The 17,898-nt window shown below is 40.3% G+C and overlaps 1 protein-coding gene across 1 annotated transcript in view; it reads left to right on the top strand.

The window, feature by feature from the left end:
- Nucleotides 1-17,898, top strand: part of LOC139764996 (uncharacterized) — a 313,325-nt gene that overhangs the window by 188,611 nt on the left and 106,816 nt on the right. The window contains exons 14-16 of the mRNA XM_071692047.1: nucleotides 1,480-1,599; nucleotides 6,365-6,475; nucleotides 16,214-16,333. Of these exons, the coding sequence (XP_071548148.1) occupies nucleotides 1,480-1,599; nucleotides 6,365-6,475; nucleotides 16,214-16,333 (351 nt within the window). The remainder of the gene's footprint in view (nucleotides 1-1,479; nucleotides 1,600-6,364; nucleotides 6,476-16,213; nucleotides 16,334-17,898) is intronic.

Genomic DNA, 17,898 nt, shown 5'->3' with positions numbered 1-17,898 from the left:
TTTTTTTCTCATCTTAGTTACATCCACACACATTTACAATCCCCAACCTGAGCCTTTGGGGAGGATGAGCACTTCCCACATGACTCCTTGTGTTTCCCCATTCAGAAAGGGTAGGGTTTCCAGCCCCCGCTTCAGTCCCCTTTAGTCGCCTTCTATGACTCGTGGGAAATGCATGGGAAGTATTCTTTCTCCCCTATCCCAGGGATATATATACTCATGTAAATACGCATATATACACGTACATATACACTCAGGCATATACATATATACTACACGTGTGCATGTTCATACTTGCTTGCCTTCACTCCATTTCTGGTGCCACCCTGCCCCACAGGAAATAGCATTGCTGCCCCCTGCTTCAGCGAGGTAGTGCCAGGAAAAGAGACAAAAAAAGGCCACATTCATTCACACTCAGTCTCTAGCTGTCTTGAGTAATGCACCAAAACAATACTTTCAATGGGTTGGTAACTATCACTTGAAAAACTCCAACTTTCAAGTCTTTGAGTTTATGCATATTCTTAAAAACTTTGATGTTTTGATTATATTAAACCTTAATCTTCGCACCTGTAATGATATTTTAGTCCCTTTGATATTTCCTTGTATGTTTATCTGCCTATGCCTCTAATGATTTTTTTGGCATGTCTGATTTTTTGAATGTTGATATTTTACTCTTAGGTTCTCCATGCTTATATTGTATATTCAAGATGTGGTTTCACTAGGGATTTGTACAGTGTTATATTTTCTATGCTTTTGTCTGTATCAGTTCTGGTCATCATTCCTAACACGCTTAGTTTACTTCACTACTTTGACAATTTGACCTCTGTTATGTGATTTTTTTTTCTGGATTATCTCACTCAGATCTTTATCTTGTTGGAGCTAGGAATGTTATTGTCACCAAGCATGTGCTTATGTCTTCTATTATTAAAGCCAACATGAAGACATGTACATTTATTAGCACTGAATTACATTTGCTAGCAGATTTTGGAACAGCACTGAATACAACCTGTTGAGTATCATTTACATATGTTAAGATCTAATTTGGGCCCAAGAGAGCCCTGAGGCATACCACATTTAACTGGGAACCATCCTGACATTTTCCATGTACTGCTACTCTCTGCTTTCTATTACTGAGCCAGTCCTTAATCCGACCACTGATTTTTGCCCTAATTCCATATGCTTTTATCTTTAAAATCAGTTGCCAGGGTGGTACTTGTTTAAATAAATATTGGAGGCAAGACCATCCCTTCATAAACGTGTGTTGAGAATCCTTTATTAGTTTTCATCTATGTAGATGTTTAACTTTAGGATCTAACCAGAGTTTCCATAATTTTGCACATCTGTGATATTGGACTAATGGGCCTATGACATAAAAAGTTTTTGGGCCCTTTCCCAATCCACAGTAAATTACAGATGTTTTGGGATAAAATTTATCTTCCATTGCTCAGCCCCAGTGGATTTGACTGTTATTCATAATTTCAGGTTAGCCTAGGGATGTCAGATAGTACAGTGGATGCTCTTGGAGCCATTGATGATGCTATTGATGAGGCCCTCAGTGATGATCCAACGCCACCTAAGAGACTCCGTTCTCAAGACGATATAGTGAGTGATTTCCCATGTTCACAGTATGTTAAAGGTTTTCTTTAATAAGTAAGATGTTATCAGAATTATAAGCCAATTGATAGAGAAATTTACAATCTTCAGTATCTTCTGTGAAATATGCTTATGGGAGAATTTTGCCTGAACATATTAATGAGTAGCTACTTTATGCATTCTAGATTCAATAGGATTGCCTGAAAAGCAGAGATAAGTAAAAGAAGAGTAGCAGAAATATATTGCCAATTATTGCTTTGGGGTTAGTTATTGTTCATGCCCACTCATGCTTTAATCCATAGTAATTGTGTGGAGACCAGCCACACAAGAATTGGCTGTTATAGTAGCTCACAATCTTAAGTAATTACATAAATGTCTATTTTCACTGTACTGGGAGGGTTTCACACTCATGGTGCCCCAACTCTTGAACATTCCATACTTTCATACAGATTCTTAGAGTTATGTATTCTCTCTACATTAACCATGTCCTGGGTTGTTTGATTACTTTTATCCACCAGTATTATAGGTAAAGTACTTCTTTATCCCTGGATAAAAGGCAGGAAGACTACTACCCACGTACTCCCTGCATGTTGTAGAATGCAATTAAGAGGGGCTGGGACAGAAGGCTAGAAACCCTTCCCTTCTTACATTTCTTTTTCTTAAAGCTAGAATAGAAGAAGCTATGCAAGGAGTGCTCATTCTCATTGAAGGCTCAGGCAAGGGTGTTTGAATGTGTGTGGATGGAACCAAGATGAGAAGAAAAGAAATTTAGGTATTATGTGTGAGAAAAGGAACCTGGATGTTCTAGCTCTGACTGAAGAAAAGCTAAAGGGTTAGGGGAAAGAATGGTTTAGGAATGTCTTATAAATGGGTATTGTCAGGGATCAGTGTGAGGGTGATAGCTGAGGAATGGGTAGTAGGACTTGTGGTAATGTTTGAAACAGTGTAAGAAAGTGAGCTTCAGATTGATGTAGGTAAAAGAAATGAAGTTGGATCACGAGAGATGAGTGACCATTATGGCTTATGCACACAGCGATAAGAAGAATGATGGAGAGAGGTTAGTGTTTTGGAAGGAGTTGAGTAAATGTGGGAGAGAGATCAAATAAAATGATATTTTGGAAGGAGGAAAATAACTTGTGTAAGACAAGAGAACAAATATGAACATCAATGAAGGGGGCAAGGGGGGAAATGATAAGATGTAGAGAGGAAGTGAGTATTTTGAAGGTTTGTTAAATGTGTTTGATGACAGAGTGGTAGATATAGGGTGTTTTGGTTGGGTTGGTGTGCGAAGCGAGAGGGTCAGGGAAAATGGTTTGGTAAATAGAGAAGAGGTAGTGAAAGCTTTGCGGAAGATGAAATCCACCAAGGCAGCGGGTTTGGATGGTATTGCAGTGGAATTTATTAAAAAAGGGAGTGACTGTGTTGTTGATTGGTTGGTAATGATATTCATTGTATATATGGATCATGGTGAAATGCCTGAGGATTGGTGGCATGCATGCATAGCACCATTGTACAAAGGCAAAGGGGATAAAGGTGAGTGTTCAAACTACAGATGCATAACTTTAAGTATTCGTGGGAAATTATTGGGAGGGTATTGACTGAGAGGGTGAAGGCATGTACAGAGCATCAGATTGGGGAAGAGCAGTGAGGTTTCAGAAGTGGTAGAGGATGTGTGGATCAGGTGTATGCTTTGAAGAATGTATGTGAGAAATACTTAGAAAAACAGATAGATTTGTATGTTGCACTTATGGATCTGGTGAAGTTATATGATAGGGTTGATAGAGATGCTTTGTGGAGGGTTTTAAGAGTATATGGTGTAGGAGGCAAGTTGCTAGGAGCATTGAAATGTTTTTACCAAGGATGTAAGGCATGTGTATGAGTAGTATGAGAGGAGAGTGATTGGTTCCTAGTGAATGTTGGTTGGTGGCAGGGGTGTGTAATGGTTGTTTAATTTGTTTATGGATGGGGTGGTTAGCGAGGTGAATGCAAGAGTTTTGGAGAAATGGGCAAATCTGTTGTGGATGTGGTGGACTAGGAAGTGTCAGTTGTTGTTCGCTGATGATACAGCTCTGGTGGCTGATTTGGATGAGAAACTGCGGAGGTTGGTGACTTAGTTTGGTAAAGTGTGTGAAAGGAGAAAGTTGAGATTAAGTTGTGATTAAGAGCAAGGTTTTTAGGTTCAGTAGGGTTGAGGGATAAGTTTGAATGGAGAAAGATTGGGGGAAGTGAAATATTGTAGGTATCTGGGAGTGGACTTAGCAGTGGATAGAAGCAGAAGTGTCACAGGTTGCGGAGGGGGACAAAGATTCTGGGAGCGATGAAGAATGTGTGGAAGGAGAGAATGTTATTTCAGAGAGCAAAAATGGGTATGTTTGAAGGAATAGTAGTTCCAACAATGTTATATGGTTGCAAGGCATGGGCAAGGGTTGTATGGAAGAGGGTGGACGTGTTGGAAGTGAAATGTTTGAGGACAATATGTGGTGTGAGGTGGTTTGATCGAGTAAGTAATGAAAGGGTAAGAGAGATGTGTGGTAATAAAAAGAGTGTGTTTGATAGAGCAGAAGAGGGAGTGTTGAAATGGTTTGGTCACATGGAGAGAATGAGTGAGGAAAGATTGTCTGAGATGGAGGGAACAAGAAGTGGGAGACCTAATTGGAGGTGGAAGGATGGAGTGAAAAAGATTTTTAGTGATCAGGGCCTAAGCATACAGGAGGGTGAAAGGCATGCAAGGAATGGAGTGAATTGAATTGATGTGTTATACTGGGGTCAATGTGCTGTCAATGGACTGCACGAAGGCATGTGAAGCATCTGGGATAAACCATGGAAAGGTCTGTGGGCCTGGATGTAGAAAGGGAGCTGTGGTTTCAGTGCATTACACATGACAGCTAGAGACTGAGTGTGAGCAAATGTGGCCTTTCTGTCTGTTTCCTGGTGCTACCTCGCTGAAGTGGGGGGTAGTGATGCTATTTCCTGTTTGGCGAGGAATGCCAAAAGAGGGTGACAAAAAAAGTAGTAGAATTAAGAGAGATGGTTCACCAGAAAGCTGGAGGCTGTGGATGTTCCCACCATGAAAGTATTAAGAGCGTTTAGTGACCTGATCCACACATCCTCTACCACTTCTGAAACCACACTGCTCTTCCCCAATCTGATGCTCTGTACATGCCTTCACCCTCTCAATCAATACCCTTCCATATAATTTACCAGGAATTTCTCCCCTATCCCTGGGGATAGGGGAGAAAGAATACTTCCCACGTATTCCCTGCGTGTCGTAGAAGGCGACTAAAAGGGAAGGGAGCGGGAGGCTGGAAATCCTCCCCTCATTTTTTTTTTTTTTTTTTTTCCAAAAGAAGAAACAGAGAAAGGGGCCAGGTGAGGATATTCCCTCAAAGGCCCAGTCCTCATCCTCTGTTCTTAACGCTACCTCGCTAATGCGGGAAATGGCGATTAGTAAAAAAAAAAAAAAAAAAAAAAAAAAAAAAAAAAAAAAGTGACCTGATAACATGCTTTGAGATTTGAATCAGATTGATATTGTAAATAGAGAACAGTTATTCAAAAGAATTGGGAAATAAGCTAGAATTAAGCAAGAAACTAATCAAAAAAGATATAAATGAGAATTAAGCAAGGAACTTCTTAAAAAAGATATGAATGAGTACTTTTACAGTATAAGAATGGTGGATGACTGGAATAGACAGAATGAGAAAATAGTAAGTGCAGACAATGTGCATAAGTTTGAAAAAATAATCATGGAAGTGTTTAAGAGATGGGGCCTTAAGAATGTAAAAGTCTCTTCCCTTACAGTACAAATATGTTACTACAAATAAGTTATTACAAGGATATTGGAATCAAAATGTCAGGTTTCTTACCACAAATACTAAACCTCCAAAAACAACGATACTTCAAAGAGGAAACTGTTCACTGTTGTTAAAGATCACTGAAAATATCCGGTCACTAAACATCACCATTACTAACCAAATGACTGAAAAACAGGAGAAACTGGCACTTTTGTCATAGAGTAATGAGCAACAAATCCCAGGGTAGCCACATATGGTGAACAAAAGAGAAATTTTAAAACTGGCCACACCACCCCAGTCCTCACACATGGAACATTTCAATCCCATACCAGCTACATCCCTTTCCCTACAGAACATACAAACCTACTTGGGAAACACATTTCAAATATCAGTCACAAAGCAACCACACCCATGAACAGGAATATCATGGAAGACCTATACAAAATGCAAGAAAATACTGTTAACTCACCATTTACTGTCACTGACGTTCACTATGTAATTGAGACCTTGAAGAACTCAGCAATAGGCCCACACAATATTTCAAAATTCCACACAAACCATGTCATACCAATTGCAGTCCAGTCTGTTATGTATCTTCAGCTTCTGGTTACTCAATAAAATCCCAAACATCTGGAAGCTTGTAAGCATAGTACCTACTTTGAAGTCCTCTCAACCACACAAATTCCAATCCTCAGACTTCCACATGGCTTACATCTTTAGTAACCAGACTTCTTGAAAACTTACATTTTGATTGATAATATGCATAATATGATCTCTATCTACCACTGTTTTGCTTCTTATTTATTAATAATACAGTTTTCATTGTATCATTATTGCATCAGAGTTGTGCATATTTAGGAATTGAATTAATTTCATAGAAAATGTACTCTGTATGCCCTACCTCTTGATAATTGCACACATGTAACCATCTACCTTCTCTGCTGTTTTAATTAACATTGGAATTTGCATTGCTGTTAATGAAGATTCCAGGTGTGTACAAGACTCCAAAGATCAATAGAAACTCCACCACCGGTGAAGAAGATCCAGAGAATCCCCTTGCTCACAGCATATCTATGTATCGCAAACAAAGACCAGTAAGTAATTGCATAGTTTTGTTGATTCTGATGATTAAGTATTTAATCAATTAAAGTTTAAGTTAAGAGTTTTGAAACTGAATTTCTTAAGATTTTCATAATTCATTTTCCTGCACTAGCAAGGCAGCACCAGGAACAGACAAAGAAAAGCTGCATTTGCTCACATTTATCCTCTACTTGTCATATGTACTGCATTGAACCCACAGCTCCCTATCCAGAGGTAGAATAAACTTTTTTTAACCCTGGATTCAAATATACATCTGGTTCTATGATATTAAAAGTTACAAATCTTCAGGTTGCGCAACACTGGATTATATAGAAAAAAAATTTATGCTGGTGGTGAACTAACAAGGTACTGAATGAGTAATGTGTATGTGCAGGGTGTCTGTTTTTGTTGTTGTTTTTTGCCCATCCAGCCATTGTTGGAAGTTACTCCTGATTTATTGAAGAGTCATTTGACCTGATTTATTATGCTCAACAAACTTTATACTTCATGTGGTTGCCTCCCAGCATCTAAAGAAGTGAATGGTATAAGATTCAGAGCTATAGTTTTGATTTTGCCAGACTCTTGGTCTTTATCAAAAGGTTTAAGCTGGAACTCGACATGGCTCATAACTCGAAGAAAACTGTACATTTGGCCTTGGAGCTTCTTACTTATGTTTTTGATTTTTCTAAACTGTATTTCTGCCTGTTTTTATCTCACATGATTTTGCTGCCTTATAGATGACATATGTCTTCCTTTGAACACCTTTAGACTTTCTGTCACGGCATTATTTTTTTGTTTAATGTACCTGGTGAGTTGTATGGGATGGTGGTGATTGAGAGGGTGAAGGCACATAAAGAGCAACAGATTGGGGAGGAGCAGTTTGGTTTCAGAAGTGGTAGAGGATGTCTGGATCAGGTCTCTCCTTCAAGGAATGTCTGTGAGAAATGCTTAATCAGATGGATTTGTATGTGGCACTTATGGGTCTGGAGAAAGTATGATAGGGTTGATAGACATTCCCTGTGGAAGGTCATAAGAATGTATGATGTGGGAGGAAATCTACTAGAAGTAGAGAAATTTTTATTAGATGTATAAGGCATGTGTATAATTAGGAAGAGAGGAGAGTGAATGGTTCCAATTGAATGTTGGTCTGCAGCAGTGGTGTGTGATGTCACCATGGTTTTTTTAATTTGTTTATGGATGTGTTGGTGAGGGAGGTAATGTCAAGAGTTTTGGAGAGGGGAGAGTATGCAGTTGTTGGGGGATGAGAGGGCCTGGGAAATGAGTCGGTTGTTGTTGCTGATAAAACAACACTGGTGGTAGATTCAAGTGAGAAACTGCAGAAGATGGTGACTGAATTTGGAAGTGTGTGTGAAAAAAGGAATCTGAGAATAAATGTGAATAAAATGTGGTTTTGGTGCATTATTGCATGGCAGCTGGGGACTGAATGTGAACGAATGTGGCCTTTGTTATCTTTTCCTAGGGCTACCTCGCACACATGAGGGGGGAGGGGGTTGTTATTCATGTGTGGCGGGGTGGCGATGGGAATGAATAAAGGCAGACAGTATGAATTATGTACATGTGTATATATGTATATGTCTGTGTGTGTATATATATGTATACATTGAGATGTATAGGTGTGTATATTTGCGTGTGTGGATGTGTATGTATATACATGTGTAGTTGGGTGGGTTGGGTCATTCTTTTGTCTGTTTCCTTGCGCTACCTTGCTAATGTGGGAGACAGAGACAAAGCAAAATAAATGATAAATAAAAGCAAAATAACTAGGTTTAGCAGGGATAAGGGACGGGATAGTTTGAGTGTGAGTTTGAATGGAGAAAAATTGGAAGAAATGAATGTTTTAGATACCTGGTAGTGGACATAATAGTGAATGGAACCACAGAAGCAGAAGGGGCAAAGGTTCTGGGAGCTGTAGAATATGTGGAAATAGAGAATGTAAGGGGATGGATGCAAACTGGTTATGTCTAGAGGTATATTAGTCCAAACAATGTTGTATGGATGCGAGGCATGGACTATAGATAAGGCTGTGTGAAGGAGGGCAAATATGCTGGAAATGAAATTACTTAGGACAGATTGAGGAGTGAGATGGTTTGATTAAGTAATGAAAAGGTAAGAGATAGGTGTGGTAATAAAGAGTGTGGTTGAGAGATAAGAAAAGGGTGTGCTGAAATGGTTGGACATATGTAGGTGTGGTAATAAAGAGTGTGGTTGAGAGATTAGAAGAGGGTGTGCTGAAATGGTTGGACATATGGAGTAAATGAGTCCATATGGAGAAAATGAGTAAGGAAATGTTGAAAAAAAGCATATATGTGTGTCAGTAGTGGAGGGAACAAGAGAATGGAGAAGCCAACTGAATATGAAACATTGAATTGAAAAAGTTTTTGATTAATCAGGTCCTGAACATGTAGGAGGGTGGAAGGTGAGTATGAAAGAAAGTAAATTGGAGTGATGTGGTATACAGGGTTTGATGTGCTATCATTGGACTGCAACAGGGCATGTGAAGCATCCAGCATAAGCCATTGAAAGGTATGTGGGGCCTGGGTATGGATAGGGAGCTGTAGTTTCAGTGCATTACACATTACAGCCAGAGGATGGATGTGAGCAGATGCAGCCTTTCTTTGTGTTCCTGACACTATCTCCCTATGGCAGGAAAAAGCTATCAAGTATGAAGAGGTATGAAGACCTTTACTTGTTTGCAGAATGCAAATGTAGGACCACCTACAACAGAAGGTATTTTACAGATGACTGCCTGGAGATGAGTAAGATTCTAAAAAGTCACCATGAATTGGTACATTTAGTGATCCAAAAATCACATTAAAGGATAAATGACCCACCAGATATCTTCCTAATTAGGAATCCCTCCAAGTATACATAGTAATCATCCCTAACATAAGATTCCAGAGGGATATTGAGAGCATGCCCATGCTCCCAGCCTCAGGCTTAGATTCATTAAACTCAGTCTTCATACAGAAATGCACTACATATCCTCTTGGGAGAAAAAGTCTAGTTTATGGTATCATTTTCGAGGGTGTGAAACTGACTTGTATAGCCCCACTCATCAAAGGTGGAAGCAAAACAGTCCCGAAAACTATCAACTGATAGCATTGACATCACGCATCATTATAATTCTTTGAGAGTTTTGAAGGAAAGGTTGACTGAAATTATGTAAGTGAACTATCTACATAACCTAGGACAGCATAGTTTCAGGGTGGGAAGATCTTGCCTCTCAGTTGCATGAAAAAACAGAAAATGCAGATGTGACTTACACAGACTTTGCAGAAGCATTTGACATAGCAAGTATATGGAAAGAATGGGAATGACCAGAAAGATTGGGAGATGGTTTTACAACTTTTTAACTAATAGGGGCTGTTAGGGAGGTGAATGCAAGAGTTTTGGAAAGGGGCAAATATGCAGTCTGTTGTGGATGAGAGGGCTTGGGAAGTGAGTCTGTTGTTTTTCCTGATGATACAGTGCTGGTGGCTGATTCGGGTGAGAAACTGCAGAAGCTGGTGATTGAGTTTGGTAAAGTGTGTGAAAGAAGAAATCTGAGAGTGAATGTGAATAAGAGCAAGGTTATTAGGTACAGTAGGGTTGAGGGACAGGTCAGTTGGGAGATAAGTTTGAATGGAGAAAAACTGGAGGAAGTAAAGTGTTTTAGATATCTGGGAGTGGATTTGGCAGCAGATGGAACCATGGATGTGGAAGTCAGTCACAGGGTAGGGGAGGGGGCGAAGGTTCTAGGAGCATTGAAGAATGTGTGGAAGGTGAGAACATTATCTTGGAGAGCAAAAATGGGTATGTTTGAAGGAATAGTGGTTCCAACAATGTTATATGGTTGCAAGGCGTAGGCTATAGATAGGGTTGTGCGAAGGAGGGTGGCTGTGTTGGAAATGAGGTGTTTGAGGACAATATGTGGTGTGAAGTGGTTTGATTAAGTAATGAAAGGGTAAGAAAGATGTGTGGTAATAAAAAGAGTGTGGTTGAGAGAGCAGAACTCTGTGGGTGTATTGAAATGAAATTGTTTGGTCACATGGTGAGAATGAGTGAGGAAAGATTGACAAAGAGGATATATGTGTCAGAGTTGGAGGGAATGAGAAGTGGGAGACCAAATGGAGGTGGAAGGATAGAGTGAAAAAGATTTTGAGCAATCTGGGCCTGAACATGCAGAGGGTGAAAGGCATGCAAGGAATAGAGTGAATTGGAACAATGTGGTATACCGGGGTCGACGTGCTGTCAGTGGATTGAACCAGGGCATGTGAAGTGTCTGGGGCAAACCATGGAAAGTTTTGTGGGGCATGGATGTGGAAAGGGAGCTGTGGTTTTGGTGCATTATGCATGACAGGTAGAGACTGAGTGTGAACGAATGTGGCTTTTGTTGTCTTTTCCAAGCACTACCTCGCATGTATGTGTGGGGGGAGCAGGATGTCATTTTATGTGTGGCGGGGTGGCGATGGGAATGAATAAAGGCAGCAAGTATGAATTATGTACATGTGTGTATGTGTATATGTCTGTATGTATATATATGTATATGTTAAAATGTATAGGTATGTATATGTGCGTGTGTGGACATGTATGTGGGGTGGGTTGGGCCATTCTTTTGTCTGTTTCCTTGCGCTACCTTGCTAACATGGGAGACAGCGACAAAGTATAATGAATAGAAATGAAATAAGATCACAACATGGAGTTTTAAGCCATCTTGTCTCCATTGCCTCCTCTATGCAAAGCTCAGTTTCCCAAGGAACTGTACTTACAACTCCCCTGCTCCTCATTCTTGTATTTGATATTGGTGCAAGCACAATCCATGGTTTCATGTCCTTTGCAAATGATACAAGAATAAGTGCGAAAATCACGTAAACAGAGGATGCCAGAAAACCTCATAGATACATAAAAGAAGTCTTTAACTGGGCAACCAAGAACAAGATGCTTTTCAGTAAAGTTTCAACAAACCTGATATGGAGAAAACAGAAACAAGACAATACTGGACAGACATTGACCTCATCATAAACTATTTGAATATAGTGAAAGACCAATGGAGTACTTATGTCTAATGACCTAACCTTCAGCAAACACAACAAAAGAATGGTTGCCTCATGCAGAAGGATGTTAAGCTGGATCCAATGGACCTTCAAGACAAGGGAAGTGAGGGTATTCAAGGCACTAATTCTTTCAGTTGAATATTGTTGTGTTCTAACATTACCCCAAATGTGACAATTGTGGAATTAGAAAGTGTTCGGAGATCTTTCACATCCCATATTCTTTTTTTTTTCCCAAACTTGATTGTCATTTTCTGCATTAGAGGTGCAGTGTCAAGAACAGATGGAGAAAGGCTACAACTGGTCACATCCATTCACTAGCTGCCATGTGTAATGCACCAAAACCACAGCTCCCTATCCAGAACCAGGCCTCACAGACCTCACCATGGTTTACACTGAGCATTTCATGTGCTCTGGTTTAGTTCATTGACAGCATGGCAACCCCAGTATATCATATTATATATTTGGTTGTTGACAACAGCCACCCAGGGTGGTATTGCTGTCCTGACTGAGGATTGCTGGTCTTACATTCTGTCTCATCAAAGTGGGACTACCAGGCTTGTCCTACCATCGTCTTACAAGCACCATACACCTACTCAAATTTTGCTAATTATTATTACTTTTTTCACAAAAGTACTCCAGCCAACTCCTGTCAACTCAAACATTTATAAGTATCATCATGATGGAGACCCTCAGACCTATGGCACCCTCGCTTTGGGCATCATTGGGTACTAAGAATCTCCAGGTTTCTGACTGACTCTTTGGCCAGTGAGAGGGAGGGCTATGGCAGTGGTAGTATCAGCCCCTTTCACGACATCTCCCTGTTTCTTGGACCTTCGACTTTTTCTATTCACTATTCCAACATTCCTCATCTCTCTAGTAACCTCTCTGTTGAACACCATCTGTTTAGTACTTCTCCTAATTCCTTACTTCTCTCTGAGACATGGTTGCTTGATGATGTTCTCACTTGTTCCTTTTTCATATCTAACTATAACCTCCACTTGTGATTCTGGTTCATAGATTGTGTTTGTGCTTATTCCAACATCAACACACCTGTTGCACACCTCAAGAACCTTGAGTCCCCAAATTTTGATGTTAGTTGGCCCAAGGTCTGTCTCCCTACTACCACACATGAATTTTCCTCGGGGAATTCAACGTTCACCATAGTGGAGGATTGTAGCTCTCATGTTCTCTGTTCTGGATTTGTTTTTATCTCTAGTCCATCCCAATGTAGATATGCAATATTGCCCCAATTGGTTCATCTGATCACACTCATAAATGTATCTATTCTAATGGCACCTTCCCCTCCAGCAGTCCCTTCTAAGCATATATACTGGCACCTCACCAAAGCTGACTGGAATTACTTTAGTAACTTCTTTTCTGACTTTCTTTGGGTAAATCACTATCACTTATGTAGTGATGCTTCTATCACCGCCAAACCCATAGCAGAGGTTATCTTTGTGGGAATGGAAGCGGTTATCCCCCTCTCCTCCAAGACGACCTCTTCATCCAGTTTGTGGTTCAACCGTTTCTGTTCTGAGGCCGTTCAGGCAAGATATCAGGCATATCAGGCTTGGGAAATTTCTCCTTTCTCTGGCTCTCATTCAGCTTTTATCACTGTCTGTAATTGCTGTAAGCACATTACCTGTGAGGTGAAGCGTTCCTTTATTCAAAGGAAGTGCAATAACCTCTCATCATCCACTGACAGGACTTTCTGGTAAAGACCTATGGACACAAGCAAGGCTTATGGTCTTGTTGTCATCCATCCCTGTGTACTGAAAAGGTGTGCCTCTGAATTTGCATCTGTACTCGCTCGTCTGTTGTGTTTCTGTTTAAAAACCAAAACTTTTCTTTCTCTTTGGAAGCATGCATTGATGCATCCCATCCCTAAGAGGGGTGACCATTCTGACCCATTTAACTATTGTCATATTGCTTTGATATCTACCATTTCGAAAGTATTTGAATCCCTCCTCAACTCCCATATCCTTTGGTACCTCGAAAATCACAGTCTTCTCTCTGATCATCAGTGTGGCCTTCGTAAGGTGAGATCTGCTGGTGATATTCTTTCCTATCTTACTAATGTATGATCATCATCCCAGAAAGATTTTGGGGAGTCATATGTAGTTGCCCTTGACATATCTAAGGCTTTTGACAGGATGTGGCATCGGGGTCTCAACTCTAAGCTTCCGTCTTTTGGCTTCCCTCCCTCACTTTGCTCCTTTATATTTAGCTTCCTTTCTGGCTGATCTGTCTCTGTGTTTGTTGATGGATCAGCCTCCCCCTTTTCTCCATCATTTATAGTGTTCCTCAAGGTTCTGTCCTGTCCCCAACACTTTTTCTCTTTTTCAATGATTTTCTCTCCGCAAATAATCCACTGCACTCATATCCTGACGACTCACCACTGCATTCATCCACATCCATCAATTCTGCTCCCTCTTCTTTCACTTGATTTGCATTTTGTCTTGACACAGCTTCCTCGATAAACTTGGACATGGACAGGATATGTCTATGGGGTAAACAAAATCTTGTTAAGTTTAATGCCTCCAAGACCCAGTTTCTACCCATTTCTCTATTGAAAACTCCTCACATCTCTCATTTGATGGTTCTATAATTCCACCTCTTGGCACAATGAATGTTCTCAGTATTACTGTAGCATCCACTCTCTCTTGGAAACACCACATTACAGGAATAGCTAAGTCTGATAAAAGAAACTGGGTGTCCTGAACAGTTGCTTTCACATTTGGGGTGGCTTCAGCTCTACATCCTTACTTGACAGAGTTGAGTCGAAAGTAATCCAACTCATAAACTGTTCCAGGCTAACTTCCAAACTTGATCTCCTTGGTCTATGCTGCAACGTCGGTTCACTTTCCCTCTTCTATAGGTATTAGGTTTTTGCTCCTGAGAGCTGGCTGCTTGTGTGCCCACACCACTAGCTAGACCATTCAATATTCATTAAGCCACTGTGTCACATGATTATTGTGTGGCCATTGGTAACTCAGTGTTGGACTGTTATGATACCTGCTTCTTTCCTTACACATTGAAGCTTTGGAACTCTCTACTTTCTTATGTCTTTCCCAGTAAGTATGATGTGGCACATTTCAAAAGACAGGTTTTTCACATCCTCCACAATTCTTAAACACTTTCCCTTGTCTCTTCTTTTTCCATTTCATAATTCTCTCTGCATTTCAATTAAGGCCTGGCATTGATGTGGACTTTTGTCCAAGATTGGAGTCTTAAAGAATAAACCATATTTTATCCCTTGTACAGCTTTCACCATCCTGTATGTTGAGGCACCAGTCACAAAAAGATTTTTTTCACTCCATCCTTCCATCCCCAGTTAGGTCCAACTTATTATTCCATCCTCTTCTGACATTTATATCCTCTTTGCCAGCCTTTCTTCACTCTTTCTCTTCATGTGTCCAAACCATTTCAGCACACCCTCTTCAGCTATCTCAGCAAGACTTTTTATAACAGCACCTCTTTCTTACCCTTTCCTTACTTACTCCTTCAAATCACCTCTCTCCACATATTGTTCTCTAACATTTCATTTCCAACACTTCCATCCTCATCTGCACAGCCTTGTGGTAAAGGAAGTAGATTACTGGAGGTGGGTGAACTCTCGAAGGCTATACTCCCTGGAACATAGATGGGAGAGGTATATCATCATCTATGCCTGGAAAATTGTAGAAAGTATGGTTCTGAACTTACAAATGGAAACAGTATCCTACTGGCATGACAGGCTTAGAAGACTCAGTAACATACTACCTTAGAAATCCAAAGGTGTGATATGCACAAAAACAGAGAATATTTCGAACATTCATGGCCTAAAGCTCTTCTGTGTCTTGCCAGCTAACATCAAAAACAGAATTGGATCCTTAGTAAAGAAGTTTAAGAGTGCATTAGAGAAATATCTATAAAATGTGTCCACACTAGCCAGGCTATGTGGGTCTAAGGGCTGCAACTTCCAACAGCTTGGTCTACCAATGACCCAGTCCATTATCCTAGGCCCAGCCTGGGCTGTGGGAGTGAAGACCTCAAAGACTTCCCCAGATATTCACCAACCAGGAACCAGGGTGTTGTGATAGGTTCTGTGAAATTTATGATGAATGAGTAGAGGCATGGTTACCTCAAACCTCAAACACAGAGGTTAACTTCAAAACTTGACCATGTGCCCTTTGCCACGATGTTTGTTCAGTTTCCTTCTTGTATAGGTATTACTTTAGTTTTTGCTCCCGAGAGCTGGCTGCTTATGTGCCCCAACCACTAGCTAGATCACACAATGCTCAGCATGCTATTGGGTCACATAATTACTGTGTGGCCATTAGGAACTCATTGATAGGCTGCTTTGATAGCTTTCTTTCCCTACACCTTGAAGCTTTAGAACTTTACCCTCTCATGTCTTTCCCAATAACTTTGACTTGGCACATTTTAAAGGACAGGTTTTTCACTTCCAGTAAAATTCATAAATACCCCTCCTCGTATCCTCTTGTACCCTTTCATTAGCCTCATTATATTTAATTAAGGTTTGCCCTCGATGTGGACTTTTGTTCTTGACTGAGGGTGGGTGAATTGGGGGGGTCGGAGGCAGTGAACATGTACAAAAATTATGTATCCTGCAGTTGCCCCTCACTGTAAATATACTTTAATGTTTTTTGCTCTCTGTATATTTCTTTTTTCTAGAATGCTTTATATTACCAGCAGGAAGTGACATGTACTCCAGTACGTAAGATTATCCATCGGCCAGACTTAAGTTCACCTACCCCTGAGCCTGTAAGCCCATCTGTCACTGTGAGTGCTCGCATCAGGGAACTGCAAGAGGAGGTATGAACCTTGGCCTTTTTCTGTCTCCCATACTGCCTATTAATTATTACCTGTTTATCTAGGGAGGGAGTTTTACACTTGTGGGGCACTATTTTTTTTAGTTATCTCTATCACATATATTTCTAATTTCATAAATGCTATATGCTTTAACCATGTCCTCTTATTCCATTCATTCATCACTCATTCTATAAAAGTACTTCCTTACCTCTTGTTTTAAAATTTAAAGGCCATAATCAGGTCACCCCTCACACTTCTCTCTCCAAAGGTGGACAAATTTAGTCTCTACTTTTTCAATGTAATGCAGCCCCCTTAATCATGGTACCATCTTTGTTGCCCTCTTGTGGACCTTCTCTTTTAGCTTTTTGTGGTTTTAGATGCATTAACCAAACCTGAAAAGTGTGCCTAGGTTTGGCTTTATGTAAGATATGAACAGCTAGCTGAATATTTACTTGAATGCTATTTTGATATTTTCCAGCCGAAAATTTGTCTCTTTCACTGTTCTCATAATGTGGGACTCTGGCAAGAGGTTAGGGAAACATTGACTCCCAAGGCCTTCTCGTGCAGAATCCTGAAACTTATTTTCTGTTAGATGATGATCATATTGAGGCCTTCTTTCACTCGGTCTCATCTTCATTACTTTACAGTAATTTAACTTGGTTAGCCCAATCATCTAGACAAAATCTCATTGTAGGTAGGTACTCGACTGCTAGTATCTGTAGCAATGCAGCCTGTGTTGGATGTTCATTTAAGATTTGAGACTTTGCATGATCTTAGTGAAACACTGGTGATGTATTACATTTGCGAATGCAATTGTTACATAGAACTGAAATGTACCTATGAAAGAGAACTTATTTATTGAAGAAGAAAAAGAAACAGACCAATAGGAAGTGACCAAATTATATGAAATAATGAAGTGTATGTTTGAAGGAATAGTGGTTCCAACAATGTTGTATGGTTGCGAGGCGTGGACTATGGATAGAGTTGTGCGCAGGAGGATGGATGTGCTGGAAATGAGATGTTTGAGGACAATGTGTGGTGTGAGGTGGTTTGATCGAGTAAGTAACGTAAGGGTAAGAGAGATGTGTGGAAATAAAAAGAGCGTGGTTGAGAGAGCAGAAGAGGGTGTTTTGAAATGGTTTGGTCACATGGAGAGAATGAGTGAGGAAAGATTGACCAAGAGGATATATGTGTCGGAGGTGGAGGGAACGAGGAGAAGAGGGAGACCAAATTGGAGGTGGAAAGATGGAGTGAAAAAGATTTTGTGTGATCGGGGCCTGAACATGCAGGAGGGTGAAAGGAGGGCAAGGAATAGAGTGAATTGGAGCGATGTGGTATACCGGGGTTGACGTGCTGTCAGTGGATTGAATCGGGGCATGTGAAGCGTCTGGGGTAAACCATGGAAAGCTGTGTAGGTATGTATATTTGCGTGTGTGTGGATGTATGTATATACATGTGTATGGGGTGGGTAGGGCCATTTCTTTCGTCTGTTTCCTTGCGCTATCTCGCAAACGCGGGAGACAGCGACAAGGCAAAAAAAAAAAAAAAAAATGAAGTGTAGATTTTTA

The sequence above is a fragment of the Panulirus ornatus genome, chromosome 52 (assembly GCF_036320965.1).
Source record: "Panulirus ornatus isolate Po-2019 chromosome 52, ASM3632096v1, whole genome shotgun sequence".
Lineage (NCBI taxonomy): Eukaryota > Metazoa > Arthropoda > Malacostraca > Decapoda > Palinuridae > Panulirus > Panulirus ornatus.
Note: the sequence above shows the minus strand (reverse complement) of the source record. Positions and strands in the feature narration are given on the sequence as shown.